This window comes from Xyrauchen texanus, chromosome 9, assembly GCF_025860055.1.
Source record: "Xyrauchen texanus isolate HMW12.3.18 chromosome 9, RBS_HiC_50CHRs, whole genome shotgun sequence".
NCBI classification, from domain to species: domain Eukaryota; kingdom Metazoa; phylum Chordata; class Actinopteri; order Cypriniformes; family Catostomidae; genus Xyrauchen; species Xyrauchen texanus.
Window position 1 is genome coordinate 9,981,602 of NC_068284.1, and position 14,177 is coordinate 9,995,778.

At 45.3% G+C, this 14,177-nt stretch overlaps 2 protein-coding genes across 4 annotated transcripts in view; one reads left to right on the forward strand and one right to left on the reverse strand.

Moving 5' to 3' along the window:
- The first annotated feature begins 460 nt into the window (after window positions 1-460).
- greb1l (GREB1 like retinoic acid receptor coactivator) overlaps window positions 461-14,177 on the forward strand; it is an 80,718-nt gene continuing 67,001 nt past the window's right edge. For 2 of the 3 annotated variants that reach the window (XM_052134446.1, XM_052134449.1), the window contains exon 1: window positions 461-592. The gene's annotated coding sequence lies outside the window, so the exon portion shown is untranslated. The remainder of the gene's footprint in view (window positions 593-14,177) is intronic. The other variant, XM_052134448.1, reaches the window with a different exon arrangement.
- Window positions 6,190-7,584, reverse strand: LOC127649025 (SCAN domain-containing protein 3-like). Its single transcript, XM_052133906.1, has one exon. The coding sequence runs from the start codon at window positions 7,582-7,584 to the stop codon at window positions 6,190-6,192; it is 1,395 nt and encodes a 464-aa protein (XP_051989866.1).

A 14,177-nucleotide genomic window follows, 5' to 3' on the forward strand; every position in this document is an offset into this window, starting at 1 on the left:
TAGAATAAAACAGTTTTATAATGATACTGATATGACTGGGGTCTTCATTTTAATGTGAATGGTCATAATTTCCTACATATATTGCAAAATTACAATTCATGTCTTTAGGAGTTAAATTGTGTGCACCTTTAACGAATGTTAATAAATACAACCATACTGTAAAGTGTTATGCTGATAAAATGCCGAAATATAGCCATAATACACTTTATAATACAAATAGCAGCAAATAAAATGTTTTAAATGAAGAAAAAAAATGTAGATGTTGGAATTGAAATGTTTGTAAAGTTACCAGCAGTGGCTGGTCCAGTAGTTGTCATGTCACAGTTATTTGATATTCTTGGAAAAAAAAAATATATATATATATATTTATATATATAACTGAACCTTTAGAACATTCAATGTGAGCTTCACGGAGCTGGATGTGAATGTTCAAATACACAGAAACGGTACGGTACGTGACAGAACATACAGTTTGTTCTTTTGACGTCATGACGAGTCTCACAGCGGCTGATTATCAGGAGGACGCGAGAGGGAGCAGACAAGGCTGAGATCTCACATCTGGAAGAAACCCTTCATCTGGTCACTGAATTCGGTAAGTAATTAAGTTTATTTTTCATGTTCATTACACATTAGGTTCAAGGTTAAGTCAGGATTGATGCCATACACATTCGGTTTAGTCAACGGATGTCTCCTTCCATTGGTGTTGAAAGCTCAACTCGTATTTGCGAACTTGTGTTAACGTGTATTTTATTAAAGTTGCGCGATATGTTGACTAATTAAGCAGTGGAATCGCGAGATCACGTTACGTGATTTAAGTTTTAACAGCGTCACGTCTCTAACCGATAACACTTGTTTACAAAGGTTTAAAAAACAGCAAATTTGACAAGATTCATGTAAATATAAAGATTAATTTAAACCAAACTTTCAGCCAATGCTCTATACTGTAGTTAAACTTGCGTCTATTGGCATATCTCATTGGCGTTACGTCAAATTCAAACACACAGTAGAAAATAAATATGGTCTAAAATAAACGCGTTAACATTCATCATTGTTTATAACTTGAAGTTAGTTGAATTCACTTTATTTCTTTGTATATACAAACTCTGTTGTTATGGGAACACTGTCATATTGACAGTATTATTATACATCCAGAAATCTGTAAAATTACAATATACTATATGTAAAACACATGAAATGTTCATATATGGTTGTCAATTATTTAAAAGAAAGTCACATACTACTAACAAAGTATATTTCAAAATACTACAAAAATAGCTTTTTTTATGCACAAATATATGAACTACAATTTTTATATGTTCATATATAGCCATATATCGGATTTCTTTATGGGCATTGTTCTTCGTTTGTCAGTTATTGAACATAACATTAGCATCTATCGAATAATTTTAGACATAACTGCACAGAAGATGTTCATAAATACATGAAAGTGAGCGAGTGTGTAAGGTTTTTTGTTAGCCTGGTAAACTTGGTATTAGCCATCATCAATGGGGAAATAGAGAAAGCTTCTGCAGAAAGGTTCTGAAAGCTTCTTGCACTGTTTGAATGAGATCCCTTAAGAATGTATGATTATGAACATATTATGGTGGAAACGTATCATGTTTTTAAGGGATTTGATAGGAAAAAAGATAGACACTTTTGAGTAATGACTCAAGACTGGAGTCTAAAGTTCTGAGTTGTCAACTTTCAGCTGTTTAAGCCGTCTGAAGTAAGCTGTTAGTAGATAAGGTCATGAATTCAATGATGACTGTTAAATAAAAAGCTTTAAAGTGTCACAATCAATCAGTGATAGTGAATCTTCAGTCAGTTCTGGGTTGCATTCCTGGTACGACACATAAACCTGTCTATCTTGAATGCATTCCCATCTAAACTGGATGTTCATCTGATGTCCTTCAAGGTCCCATGACCTGGAGGTTTTAAGGCAATGTTTTGGTCACATTCCTGTGTCCTTACAGCCTCATTCTTTCTCCCACCCCCTGAACATTTCTGCTCAGTGGCCTTTGAGGTCACAGACACTTCGGAGCCTAAGTCAAAAGCCAGCTATGAGAAAGCTGGACTCTTAAAAGGCATTTGGTAATGGAACTGAAAGTTCACCTCAGAAAAGAATGCAGCACTGTCAGCTGTTGGCCTGCCATTGCCATTATAAAGTTGAATTTTGTGTCAAGGTTAAGAAAATTCCAGCATGTATGTGTGTGTGTGTGTGTGTGTGTGTGTGTGTGTATATATATATATATATATATATATATATACATATATATGTTCCTAAAAATGGGTTTTAGGAACAGTTCAGCTAGGTCAATATATACAGGTCCTTCTCAGAAAATTAGCATGTTGTGATAAAGGTCATTATTTTCCATAATGTAATGATAAAAATTAAACTTTCATATATTTTAGATTCATTGCACACCAACTGAAATATTTCAGGTCTTTTATTGTTTTAATAAATAGATATTTTTTATCTCAAAAAATTAGCATATTTCATCCGACCAATAAAAGAAGTGTTTTTAATACCAAAAAAAAGTCAACCTTCAAATAATTATGTTCAGTTATGCACTCAATACTTGGTCGGGAATCCTTTTGCAGAAATGTCTGCTTCAATGCGGCGTGGCATGGAGGCAATCAGCCTGTGGCACTGCTGAGGTGTTATGGAGGCCCAGGATGCTTCGATAGCGGCCTTAAGCTCATCCAGAGTGTTGGGTCTTGCGTCTCTCAACTTTCTCTTCACAATATCCCACAGATTCTCTATGGGGTTCAGGTCAGGAGAGTTGGCAGGCCAATTGAGCACAGTAATACCATGGTCAGTAAACCATTTACCAGTGGTTTTGGCACTGTGAGCAGGTGCCAGGTCGTGCTGAAAAATGAAATCTTCATCTCCATAAAGCTTTTCAGCAGATGGAAGCATGAAGTGCTCCAAAATCTCCTGATAGCTAGCTGCATTGACCCTGCCCTTGATAAAACACAGTGGACCAACACCAGCAGCTGACATGGCACCCCAGACCATCACTGACTGTGGGTACTTGACACTGGACTTCAGGCATTTTGGCATTTCCTTCTCCCCAGTCTTCCTCCAGACTCTGGCACCTTGATTTCGAATGACATGCAAAATTTGCTTTCATCCGAAAAAGTACTTTGAACCACTGAGCAACAGTCCAGTGCTGCTTCTCTGTAGCCCAGGTCAGGCGCTTCTGCCGCTGTTTCTGGTTCAAAAGTGGCTTGACCTGGGGAATGCGGGATGTTTCTACTCCAGACTCAGTCCACTGCTTCCCGCAGGTCCCCCAAGGTCTGGAATCGGTCCTTCTCCACAATCTTCCTCAGGGTCCAGTCACCTCTTCTCGTTGTGCAGCGTTTTTGCCACACTTTTTCCTTCCCACAGACTTCCCACTGAGGTGCCTTGATACAGCACTCTGGGAACAGCCTATTTGTTCAGAAATTTCTTTCTGTGTCTTACCCTCTTGCTTGAGGGTGTCAATGATGGCCTTCTGGACAGCAGTCAGGTCGGCAGTCTTACCCATGATTGCGGTTTTGAGTAATGAAACAGGCTGGGAGTTTTTAAAAGCCTCAGGAATCTTTTGCAGGTGTTTAGAGTTAATTAGTTGATTCAGATGATTAGGTTAATAGCTCGTTTAGAGACCCTTTTCATGATATGCTAATTTTTTGAGATAGGAATTTTGGGTTTTCATGAGCTGTATGCCAAAATCATCAGTATTAAAACAATAAAAGACCTGAAATATTTCAGTTGGTGTGCAATGAATCTAAAATATATGAAATTTTAATTTTTATCATTACATTATGGAAAATAATGACCTTTATCACAATATGCTAATTTTTTGAGAAGGACCTGTATATATATATTGACCTAGCTGAACTGTTCCTAAAACCCATTTTTGCAACCCAATTTACTTCTGTAATGTGACATATTTCACCAAGAAAAGCAAGTATGCTAGGACTAACTAGGATTTTATCCATCTGGAACTGGATGGATCATGAAAACAACCAAAGTCCCTTTCAAGGTAAATCAGTTAACTCGGCGGCTATATTTGGAAAGCTATCAGGCAGCTATTTTCTTAAATTGTGCTTGTTTAGCTCTATTTTCCAGGCTGGTTCAGCTAATGCACATGCAATTTCTTGAGTTGTTTGATAGGCAGTATCTATAAGGCATTTGGCTTTTTTGCCTGTAAGGCGGGACTTCTTTTTCCACATTGTTCTTTTTAATACCAGTAATTGGCTAAATAGTCTTTGGTCCAACATAGTCACATGACAACTAATAATCACTTGTACTAGATTAAAATAATCTTCTCATCCAAACACTCAAATGTTTTCTTCTGTGGGACGCAAAAGTTATTTCCCTATTAACCCTTGTGCATCCTTGTGGACATTTTTGGCTTTTTCAGTTTTGGTTTTTTGATAACTTTGTCTGTGTTAATGCTAACTGCTTAAAATTTTCCACAGGTGTGAATTTTTATTGGAATTTTAATATTTCACCCTATTTCCTTTAAATAAATATTTTTTGCACTAGTTACACAAAATACTCCCTCTTAGCGTCGGTTTGGACAAAAATGGCCCCATTGAAACCCATTAAAACTGCGATTTTTAATCCCAGTGCCATTTAACTATAAAATTATGCAATCTTGTTTAACATGCTTTCATTATGTTGGCAAGGCTTCAAAATTTACATTTTAAATATTTTTTACCAGATCGTGCCATTTTTTCAGGTTTGGCATATCATCGCTTTTGTTGTTGTTTTCTGCTGTTTTTGGCTTATGCATATTATAGAGCCAATTAGATACATTATGAATATATAATTGTGTGATTGTGTTGGTATGGATTTCAGAGTGTGGTTTGTATGTGTCTGAGGCTCTAATAATAAAAATAAAAAAAATTCTGTTTAGCATTTATTAAATTGAAAATAATTACTATTTTTCATTTTTTCCTATATTATTCTATAATATTTTTATGACACTTTTTTGACATGGCCATTTTTGTCCATTATGGACCGAAGTGGTAGCTTTTTTTTTAAATCTGATACTGCATAAAAAATATGAAAGCATCAAAATGAATGTTGTTGTTAATCATTGACATATCCGAGGCTCTAATAATCAAAGAAAAAAAATTCTGCTTAGGATCTATTAAATTGAAAATAATTACTATTTTTCATTTTTTCCTAAAAAAACAACAGTGGCATTATGTAAACAAATCAGCGTTTAAAGGGTTAAAATTCTAAAAATGAATGAATGTTTGGTAGTTATCATTAGAGCTGATGCTGGTTAAAAAAATTATGTCAGTGAAAGTGGAAAAAAATATAAATCTATAATATTTTTATGACAGTTTTTGGACATGGACATTTTTGTCCATAATGAACCTATGTGTAACTTTCTTTAATTGATGCACAATTGTTGTTAGGTTTAGGGTTTGGTTGAGGGCTTAGACTTTATCCTTGTGCCCTGCATCCTTATGCGTTGACATTGTATTTTGGCTTTACTATATGCAGCGCATAATTTAATTCATTAAACTGAGTGATTTCAGTTCAGGAGACTCTGTGCTGTCAGTAAAGCGTTACATTTTCGACACACGCAGTCATGTGACAAAGCAACACAGCGGAGATTGTCTTTAGGAGAAACACCAAGAAAACGTATCGGTTACCTAACGCAGTGCTTCTCAATCTTTTTTCAATAATGTACCCCCTATCAAATTTTTTCTCAGCCAAGTACCCCCTGACCGGCCCCAATAATTTTAGATAGAAAAAAAAAAGCTACGATATAGTGATGTGCCATCATTATGAGATTTATTAAACATTGTAAATGAAAAACATTTGCAATAATAAACATTTGCAATAATAAACATTGTATACAGTGTGCATATATATATATATATATATATATATGATGTGTATAACATTTTAGCTCAAAAACACTTGTAATAATAAACAACAAACTAAGTTGCACTTATAATTTAGTGCGAAACATGTGCTTCACTGAGGATCTTGGTCATCCTCGGGGGCAGGGAGGACACAGCAGTGATCAGACTTTTTTCCAGGCCCAGTCTGTTTCTCTGCTTTGTTTTGATCACAGTCATTGCAGAAAATGAGGCCTCACACAAATATGTGGATCCAAAGGGCAGTAGCTGCTGCAAAGCTTTTTCTCCCAGTTCAGGGTGCTCCTTTTTTACACACCCTCAAAACTGCGCTAGAGTGGAGTTTTCATATTTCATCCGTAGGCCATAGTCAGATGACACATCCAAGAGTTTTTCCTGGTGACAGAGAGGGAGCTTCTTTCTGCTTTCTTCTGACAAAAGAAATGGGTTTCTCACCCAACTGAGCTGTGGAGATTTCCCCTCCATGTCAGGAAAGTATGAGTTAAAACTCACAATCAGGTTGGCCAAATGTTCTTCTATGATGGACTTCACTGGTGCTCTCTCCACATCTTCCCTGGAGAGGAAAGCATCCACCTGAGAAAAGCAGGTGAGATCCCCCTGTACACATGCCCATTTCCACAACTCTGCTTTCTTCAGAAAACCACCCACCTTGTCATACAGGTTCAGAATGTGGGTGTCCTTGCCCTGCAGACACACATTCAGCTCATTTAATTTGCTGAATATATCTGCCAGATAGCACAGCTTTGCAAGCCAATCTATATCTTCAAACAGGGTGGCATATGGAGATCTTTGCTCTGACAAAAAGGTGTGCACCTCCGCCCGTAGTTCCAACAGCCTGTTCAGTATCCTCCCTCGAGATAGCCAGCACACTTCTGTGTGTAGCAGCAGTTGTGTGTGTTCAGCTCCCATGTCCTCACAAAGACGGTGAAACAGTCGTGCATTGAGTGGCCTTGACTTAATAAAGTTAATCACTTTAATGCTGTCATTCAAAACGTCATGCAACACAGGACTTATATTTTTGGATGCCAGTGCTTCCCTGTGTATGACACAGTGATTCCACTGCACTTCAGGATGTTTATTTCTAATACGCGCCATGAACCCTTTAACACGCCCCGTGATTGATGCAGCTCCGTCAGTGCAGACACTCTTGCAGTTTCTCCAGTCCAGCTCGTTTTCAATGAAGAAATTATCCACAACATTAAAAAGGTCCTCTCCTGTTGTTTTTCCATCTAAGCTCTTGCAGAAAAGTACATTTTCATAAATGTCGTCGATATCCACATACCTCACAAAAGCAATGAGCTTGCCACTGACATCGGTCGACTCATCAAGCTGTAGTGAAAATGCTTCGCCAGGTTTTCCCACAACTTGTTCAACAATAATCGCTCCCATTCTTTCTATTCTGCGGGAAACGGTGTCATTAGACAAAGGCACCGTTTTTAATTTATCCGCGGCATTTTTGTCCAGCATTGTCTCAGCTAATACAACAGCGGCTGGGAGTAACAGGTCCTCAGCGATCGTGAACGGCTTTTTTGCTTTGGCCACGAGCAGTGACACCGCATATGACGCCTGTAGTGCTTTGGCTGATGTTGTGGAGACTTTTCGCATTGTTTCCTGTGATGATCTAAACTCTGGTGGCTTTCCAACAGGACACTGATGTTTGGTGCTGAGATGTCTCTGGAGGTGCGCCGGTTTCATCGAACTGTTAGCTAGTTTCTCCCCACATAAAAAACACAATGCCTGGGGAAGGTTGCCGTTTGTTGCCGTGAATCCCATCAAAACATACCCCTCCTGATATTGACGGTATTTTGTTGGCTCCACTTTGGCTTTCTTTTTTTCTTCATCCTCCACTGTAGTATTACTACGTTTTAACCAAGATTTCATTTAAATGTCTGTTTGTTTTATAGTAAAGCAACTGGCTTCCCGCTCGGTGTGATTCAAATTCTTCTTCTCTGATTTAACGTTAGGTAGTTTACAATCACATTTAAAATATAAACATTTTATTTCAAAATGTGGTTTGCATAAACATTTTATTAAACTTATTTTCATATGATATTTTTAGAAATCATGGATGATTTTGTATATCTTTTAAATTAATTTAAGAATTAAAATATATATTTTTTTTTGAATAAATCTCACGTACCCCCTACAGTACCGCAACGTACCCCTAGGGGTACGCGTACCCCCATTTGAGAATCACTGACCTAACGTAACCTCGGTTCTCTCTAGATGAGGGAACGAGTATTGCGTAAGCCTGCTTACGCTACGGGAAAGATTCATCTTTTCTGAGATATTGAAGCCAAAAAATTATCCTTAATTTTGTATCCATTGTCAACGCAGTGCGGCAGCTGCAGACCTTGAGCGGGCTAGCTAGCGAGCTCATTGGTTGCTCTGCGGCAACTGCTGCAGCCTATAGACGAGCTTGGGCGTAACTCGCGATCCAATGAGAGGCGCCCGGCTCACTGCTCGAAGCCCGCCAAAAGGGCGTGACTAGAGTGCATATAAGCGTAGTTCGTGAGGCTGGAACCCTGGTTTTCATTGACTGAAGCTGAAAAGTCGCCGTGGGCGCCAGCATCGGCCGGCTACGCAATACTGCTCCCTCATCTAGAGAGAACCAAGGTTATGTTAGGTAACCGATACGTTCTCTTACGAGAGGTTCTCTCAGATATGCGTAAGCTAGCTTACGCTCACGGAACCCATTGTCAACGCCGCGCGCCAAGCATCCACTGTATGAGCCCCAGGGAATTAAGGGTTAACCCGGGGGAGCCCTTATGAGTGGGGAAATAAGATTTGGCCGGCAAGAATGCGGGTCAGTGTTTGTGTAATATATAAGCACATAGTGGGAAGGGAACGACAGTGCGGCGGTGCCGGTCTGTGTGGAATGTGTCCCATCAGTGCAGCTCACCAGGGGAGCTGTAGCGTATTAAACCGCTAGTAGTTTTGCCTGCAGAGCGGGCACTTCCATATTGTAAAATCTGACAAATGTGGAGGGGGAAGTCCATCCCGCTGCCACACATATGTCGTGAATGGGAATCCCGCTGGACCATGCCCACGAGGATGCCATGCCTCTAGTGGAGTGAGCCCTAATTCCCAACGGGCATGGCCGGTCTTTTGACGCGTATGCAGCAGCAATAGCGTCCACTATCCATCTAGATAGTGTCTGTTTCGAGGCGGCGAGACCTTTGGTGCACCCTCGAACTAAACGAAAAGCTGCTCAGAGCGCCTGAAAGCGGCGGAGCGCCGCGTATACAATCTCAGTGCTCTGACTGGGCAAAGGAGATTGGCGTCGCGCTCGCTATCGGATGCTGGTAGCGCCGATAGGGAAATGACCTGTGCTCTGAAAGGAGTACCGATCACCTTGGGAACATAGCCGTGTCTAGGTTTTAAAATGACCTTGGAGTCACTTGGTCCAAACTCAAGACACGCAGCTGACAGACAGCGCGTGAAGGTCTCCCACACGCTTGACTGATGACAGGGCAGTCAGAAAACGGTTTTGAGTGAAAGGTATTTCAAATCCACGGATTGAAGTGGTTCGAAAGGGGGCTTTCATAGTTTCGAGAACTATAGAAAGATCCCAGATAGGAACCGATGGGGGCGCTGGGGTTCATCCTTCTAGCTCCCCTAAGGAAGCCGGATGACCAGCTCGCTTTTTTCCCCATGACTGGCCGTGCACGCAACGGCTGCCACATACACTTTGAGCTTGGATGGGGATCTGCCCTTATCCAGCAGCTCTTGTAGAAATACGAGCAGCTGACTTACACCCCACATGTCCGCGGGTCCAGGTCTCTGTCGGTGCACCATTTTGAGAACACAGACCATTTTGACGCATAGAGTCTTCTTGTGGAAGGGGCTCTAGCGTGTATGATGGTATTTATTACTCCTTCTGGCAGAGCGACGGGTAGTCGCTGATCACCCACGCATGCAGCCCCAGCTCTGGGTGGGGATGCCAGATTGTGCCGCGAGCTTGAGAGAGGAGATCTGCTCACTGGGATGGGCCACGGCGCTGTCAGTGACAGCTGCGTAAGCTCCGGAACCATGTCTGATTCTCCCAACGCTGGGCTATGAGGAGCACCGAGTGACGCATTTCCTGATCCTCTGCATTACCTGTGGCAATAGCGCAGACGGGGAAGGCGTAAAGCGGGCGCCTGGGCCAGTCCTGGGCCAGCTGCCCTCGCTTTTGAGAAAAATATCGGGCAGTGAGAGTTCTTGACGCAAAGAGGTCTATCTCTGCTCTGCCGAATAGGTGCCATAACGCCTGGACTGTTTGAGCGTGCAGGACCATTCCCCTGGGGGAATATTGTCTCTGGACAGTCTGTCCGGGCCGCCGCTCAGGTGGCCTGGCACGCGCGTCGCCCTCAGCGAGCGCAGGTGGCACTGGGACCAACTCAGTATGCGCTCCGCCAGATGGAAAAGGTTCCTGGATCTGACACCGCCCTGACGGTTTAGGTAGGATACCACAGATCTGTTGTCCGAACGGACCAGGACGTGGTGACCCTGAATGACCGGGAGAAAGCGCACGCAGCGTGCATCGACCGCTATCATTTCCAGACAATTTATGTGAAGGAGCTTTTCCTGAACTGACCATAGGCCGAAAACCGAGAGCTCTCGCGAGACCGCGCTCCAACCCGTGTTGGACGCCGCCTGTCGAGATGACTTTTCGGGCGAGCTACAGCTCCCATTGTCACTCCTCGCTGATACCACTCGGCCACTGTCCAAGGCTGCAGAGCTGAAATACAGGTCTGAGTCACCTTGATGGGCTGGCGGCCTGTGGCCCAAGCCCGGCGAGACGCCGGGTGCTTAGCCAATGCTGAAGCGGGCGATGTGCAGTAAACCCAGCTGAAGTACTGCTGCGGCTGAGGCCATGTAACCTAGCACTCTCTGGAATTTCTTCAGAGGCGTGAGGCTGTTCATCTGAAAAGATGCGGATAGTCGCTGAACACGGCGCGCGCGCTGTGTAGATAAGCGAGCCGTCATTGCCATGGAGTCTAGTTCTATCCCAAGGAAGGAAATTGTCTGACTGGGCTGTAGTGAGCTCTTGGTCCAATTGACTGCAAGACCCAAACTGTTCAGATGGCTGAGGAGAACTGCTCTGTGAGACAGAAGCTCCATATGTGACTGAGCCATAATCAGCCAGTCATCCAAATAGTTCAGAATTCGCAAACCCTGACTCCACAGGGGTGCGAAGCGCCGCATCCATGCACTTCGTGAAAGTACGGGTGCTAAGGACAGGCCGAACGGAAGGACGGTGTATTGATAAACCTGGCCGCCGAGGCTGAATCTCAAGAATGGCCTGTGACGGGATTTATCTGAATCTGAAAGTATGCATCTTTCAGATCGAGAGAAATAAACCAGTCCCCTGGCGCACATGCGCGAGGAGTTTCCTGATTGTAAGCATTTTGAACGGTCTTTTGCAAGCACCTTGTTCAAAACCCTGAGATCTAATATGGGTCTGAGGCGCCGCCTTTCTTGGGAACAAGAAAATAAAGGCTGTAAAGCCCCGACTCGCTCAGAGAGGGTGGCACTTCTCTATGGCCCTTTTGCACAGAAGGCTTGTTATTTCTGAACGAAGCATGCACGCTAAGCTTCCGTGTTCACAGTGGTTTCGAGCCAGCTCTGAAGCTGAGGAGGGCAGCGATCGAACTGTAGTAAATAGCCCTGTTGTATTGTGCTTAACACCCACTTGGATATCCCTGGAATAGCTTCCCACGCTTTGAAGCGTAACGCTAGAGGGTGAATGGCCAATTCGCTCTGATTGCCGCGACACAGAGCGCTGAACAAAATGTGTGAGTGCGCTTAGTGTGTTTATGCATGATTGCTCGCAGACAGCATGAACAGGCTGTTTTGTGAGTGACTTCCGATTGGAATGAATGGGGAAAGAGTCACATCTGTTACGTGATGCGCAAGCATAGTCATGGGCACGGGACTTACACACAGAGGAATGTTTGCTGGCCGTGTAACAGAGCGGGCAGAGAATGGGCGCCGCGACGATTCGTGGGTGCATTTATTGACTCTAGCGCTCGAGCGGTTCAGTAACTGCTTTATGTGAGCGTGCTCTGGTGGGGACACGAGACATGCAGTGCTTGTGTGCAGAAGTGAACACTGGATTGTGGGCACGTTTTCTACACATAGGGCTGGTCGTGTGACAGAGCTGCCAGAGAATGGGCGCCACGACGCATTTGTGGGCTCTTCATTGACTCTGACGCTCGAGCAGTTCAGTAATCGCTTTATGAGAGCGTGCTCTGATAGGGGCACGGGATGTGTTATGCTTGTGTGTAGGGGCTAACACAGGGTTGTGGGCACATTTTCTACACATAAGACATGTTTGCTCTTTACAAGATTTATTTGGGTCGCCGTGAAAACGGCGCTTGAGTGCAGGCAAGCGGGCAGTGTCACCGGCTTGTTGGCTGCTAAATTCACCACTGCAGTAGCCTGAGAGTAGGGGACTGAAAGGGGCGAAGCTTTGACGGTGGTCCGCCGCGGCAGGACTGAGCCGTCGCTTGTTCAACAAAGCTAGGAGGACTTCGGTTGTTCAGGTTTCAGCGCAATCTTTGGCCGAGGCCCGCTGGGGCGGTGGTCTAAGGCGGCTGTCTGAGCCGATCTGGGGCGGCCGCCCTGTCGGCGCTGGGAAGTCTGGCTTTGTTGAGCTGGGCGCTGTGAAGATGCTCGTGCAGGAGGCTGGTTACGTGGGCGGCCTGCAGAGGAGCTTAGCTCGGCGAGGCAGGAAGAGATTCATGGCTTGGGTGGCTTTCTGGACTTCCAAAACGGTCAACAATGCCACTTACCGCGGAACCGAAGAGACCGGACGGAGAGAGCGGCGCGTTGAGGAACGTGGAGCGCTCAGTTTCTCCCATGTTGGCTAGCGCTAGCCACAGGTGTCTCTCGGTTACAGTCAGCGAGGCCATGCACTTCCCTATAGCTTGGGCTGCAGCTTTGGTGGCGCTAAGGGCGAGGTCCGTCACGCTCCTTAGATCTGTAACAGCCTCTGGGTGCTTGCCTCTCTCATCCCACTCCGAAGAAGGTCCGCTTGGAGGATCTGCAAGACGGCCATGGAATGCAGAGCAGATGCGGCTTGGCCGGCGGCGGAATAGGCGCGGCCAACACAGGCGGAAATAGTTCTGCAGGCCTTAGACGGGAGCACTGGTTTAGACCGCCATCTCGCGGAGGGCGGGCAAAGGTGTGCTGCTACCGAATCCTCGACCGGGGATGGAAGAGTAGCCCTTCGGCGGCGCCGTCCATTGAAGCGAGAGCGGTGGAGACGTGGGATCGAGTCCTGGCCGAGAGAGGCGCGTTCCACGATTTAGAGAGCTCGGCGTGGAGTTCCGGCAGGAAGGGAGCGGGCGCTGCGCAGTGACGGCTTTGAAGAAAACAGCCGTCGAGTCTGTTGGGAGCCTGCTCAGGGGGCGGTGACCACTCGAGCCCGAGGCGGTCGACGGCCTGTGTGAGGAGGCGTATCAGTTCCCCGCGACTCCGGCGCGGGTCCTGCTGGATTCCTGGGCCGTTGAGGAGGCTTGTGACCACTCCTCGCTGTCCGAAGCCATGATGGAACAGCAGCCTTTGTCCTCCGCCTCGCTCTCCGAGGTGGCAGCAGTGCGGCCGCCGGCGGCAACTGCGCTGGCCCCGGGGCGGGAGGGTGAATGCGATGCTCGAGGGAGGGGCTCCGGCGAGACAGTTGCTTCTAAAACCGGTTCCGCAGCCTTTGGGAGCGGCGCTTCTTCTGGCGCGGCGAAACAGAAGGCGCGCGGCAGCTCGGTTTTGCATACTTCGAGTCGAGCCCGCAGGGTCGACATCGAAGCTCCTCGCAGAGGTCGCATCCGCCGTCAGCGAGGGCGAGCTCTGCATGCCCCGTCCCAGGCAGAGAGCGCAGATGATGTGTCGGTCTCCGGCGCTGAGAGGAGCGCGGCATGAGCCACAGGAAGTGCGAGGCATCTTTAAAAAGACGCTCGATACTCTTTTGTGAAGTTCGCTGAGGAACTTAGCTTGCTCTAAAAAAGGATACGTCGCCGGATGGCGTAGCTCGCAGGATGGCTGAAGGTGGCGAAGACGGTCGGCTTCTTCGAGCGCTGTCCACGCTTGCTAGATGCCCCTCGAACGGCGACGCGGCTTCCAGTTCAGAGATGCGAAGAGCTTCACTGAAGAGATGAAAATCAGGGTTCCAGCCTACGAACTACGCTTATATGCACTCTAGTCACGCCCTTTTTGGCGGACTTTGATGCAGTGAGCGCGCGGACGCCTCTCATTGGATGCGAGTTTGCCCAAGCTCGTCTATAGGCTGCAGCAGTTGCCGCAGAGCA

Bases quoted from the DNA above. Each gene is read 5' to 3' on its own strand.
- LOC127649025 (XM_052133906.1), bottom strand. From the start codon at position 7,584: ATGAAACCGGCGCACCTCCAGAGACATCTCAGCACCAAACATCAGTGT.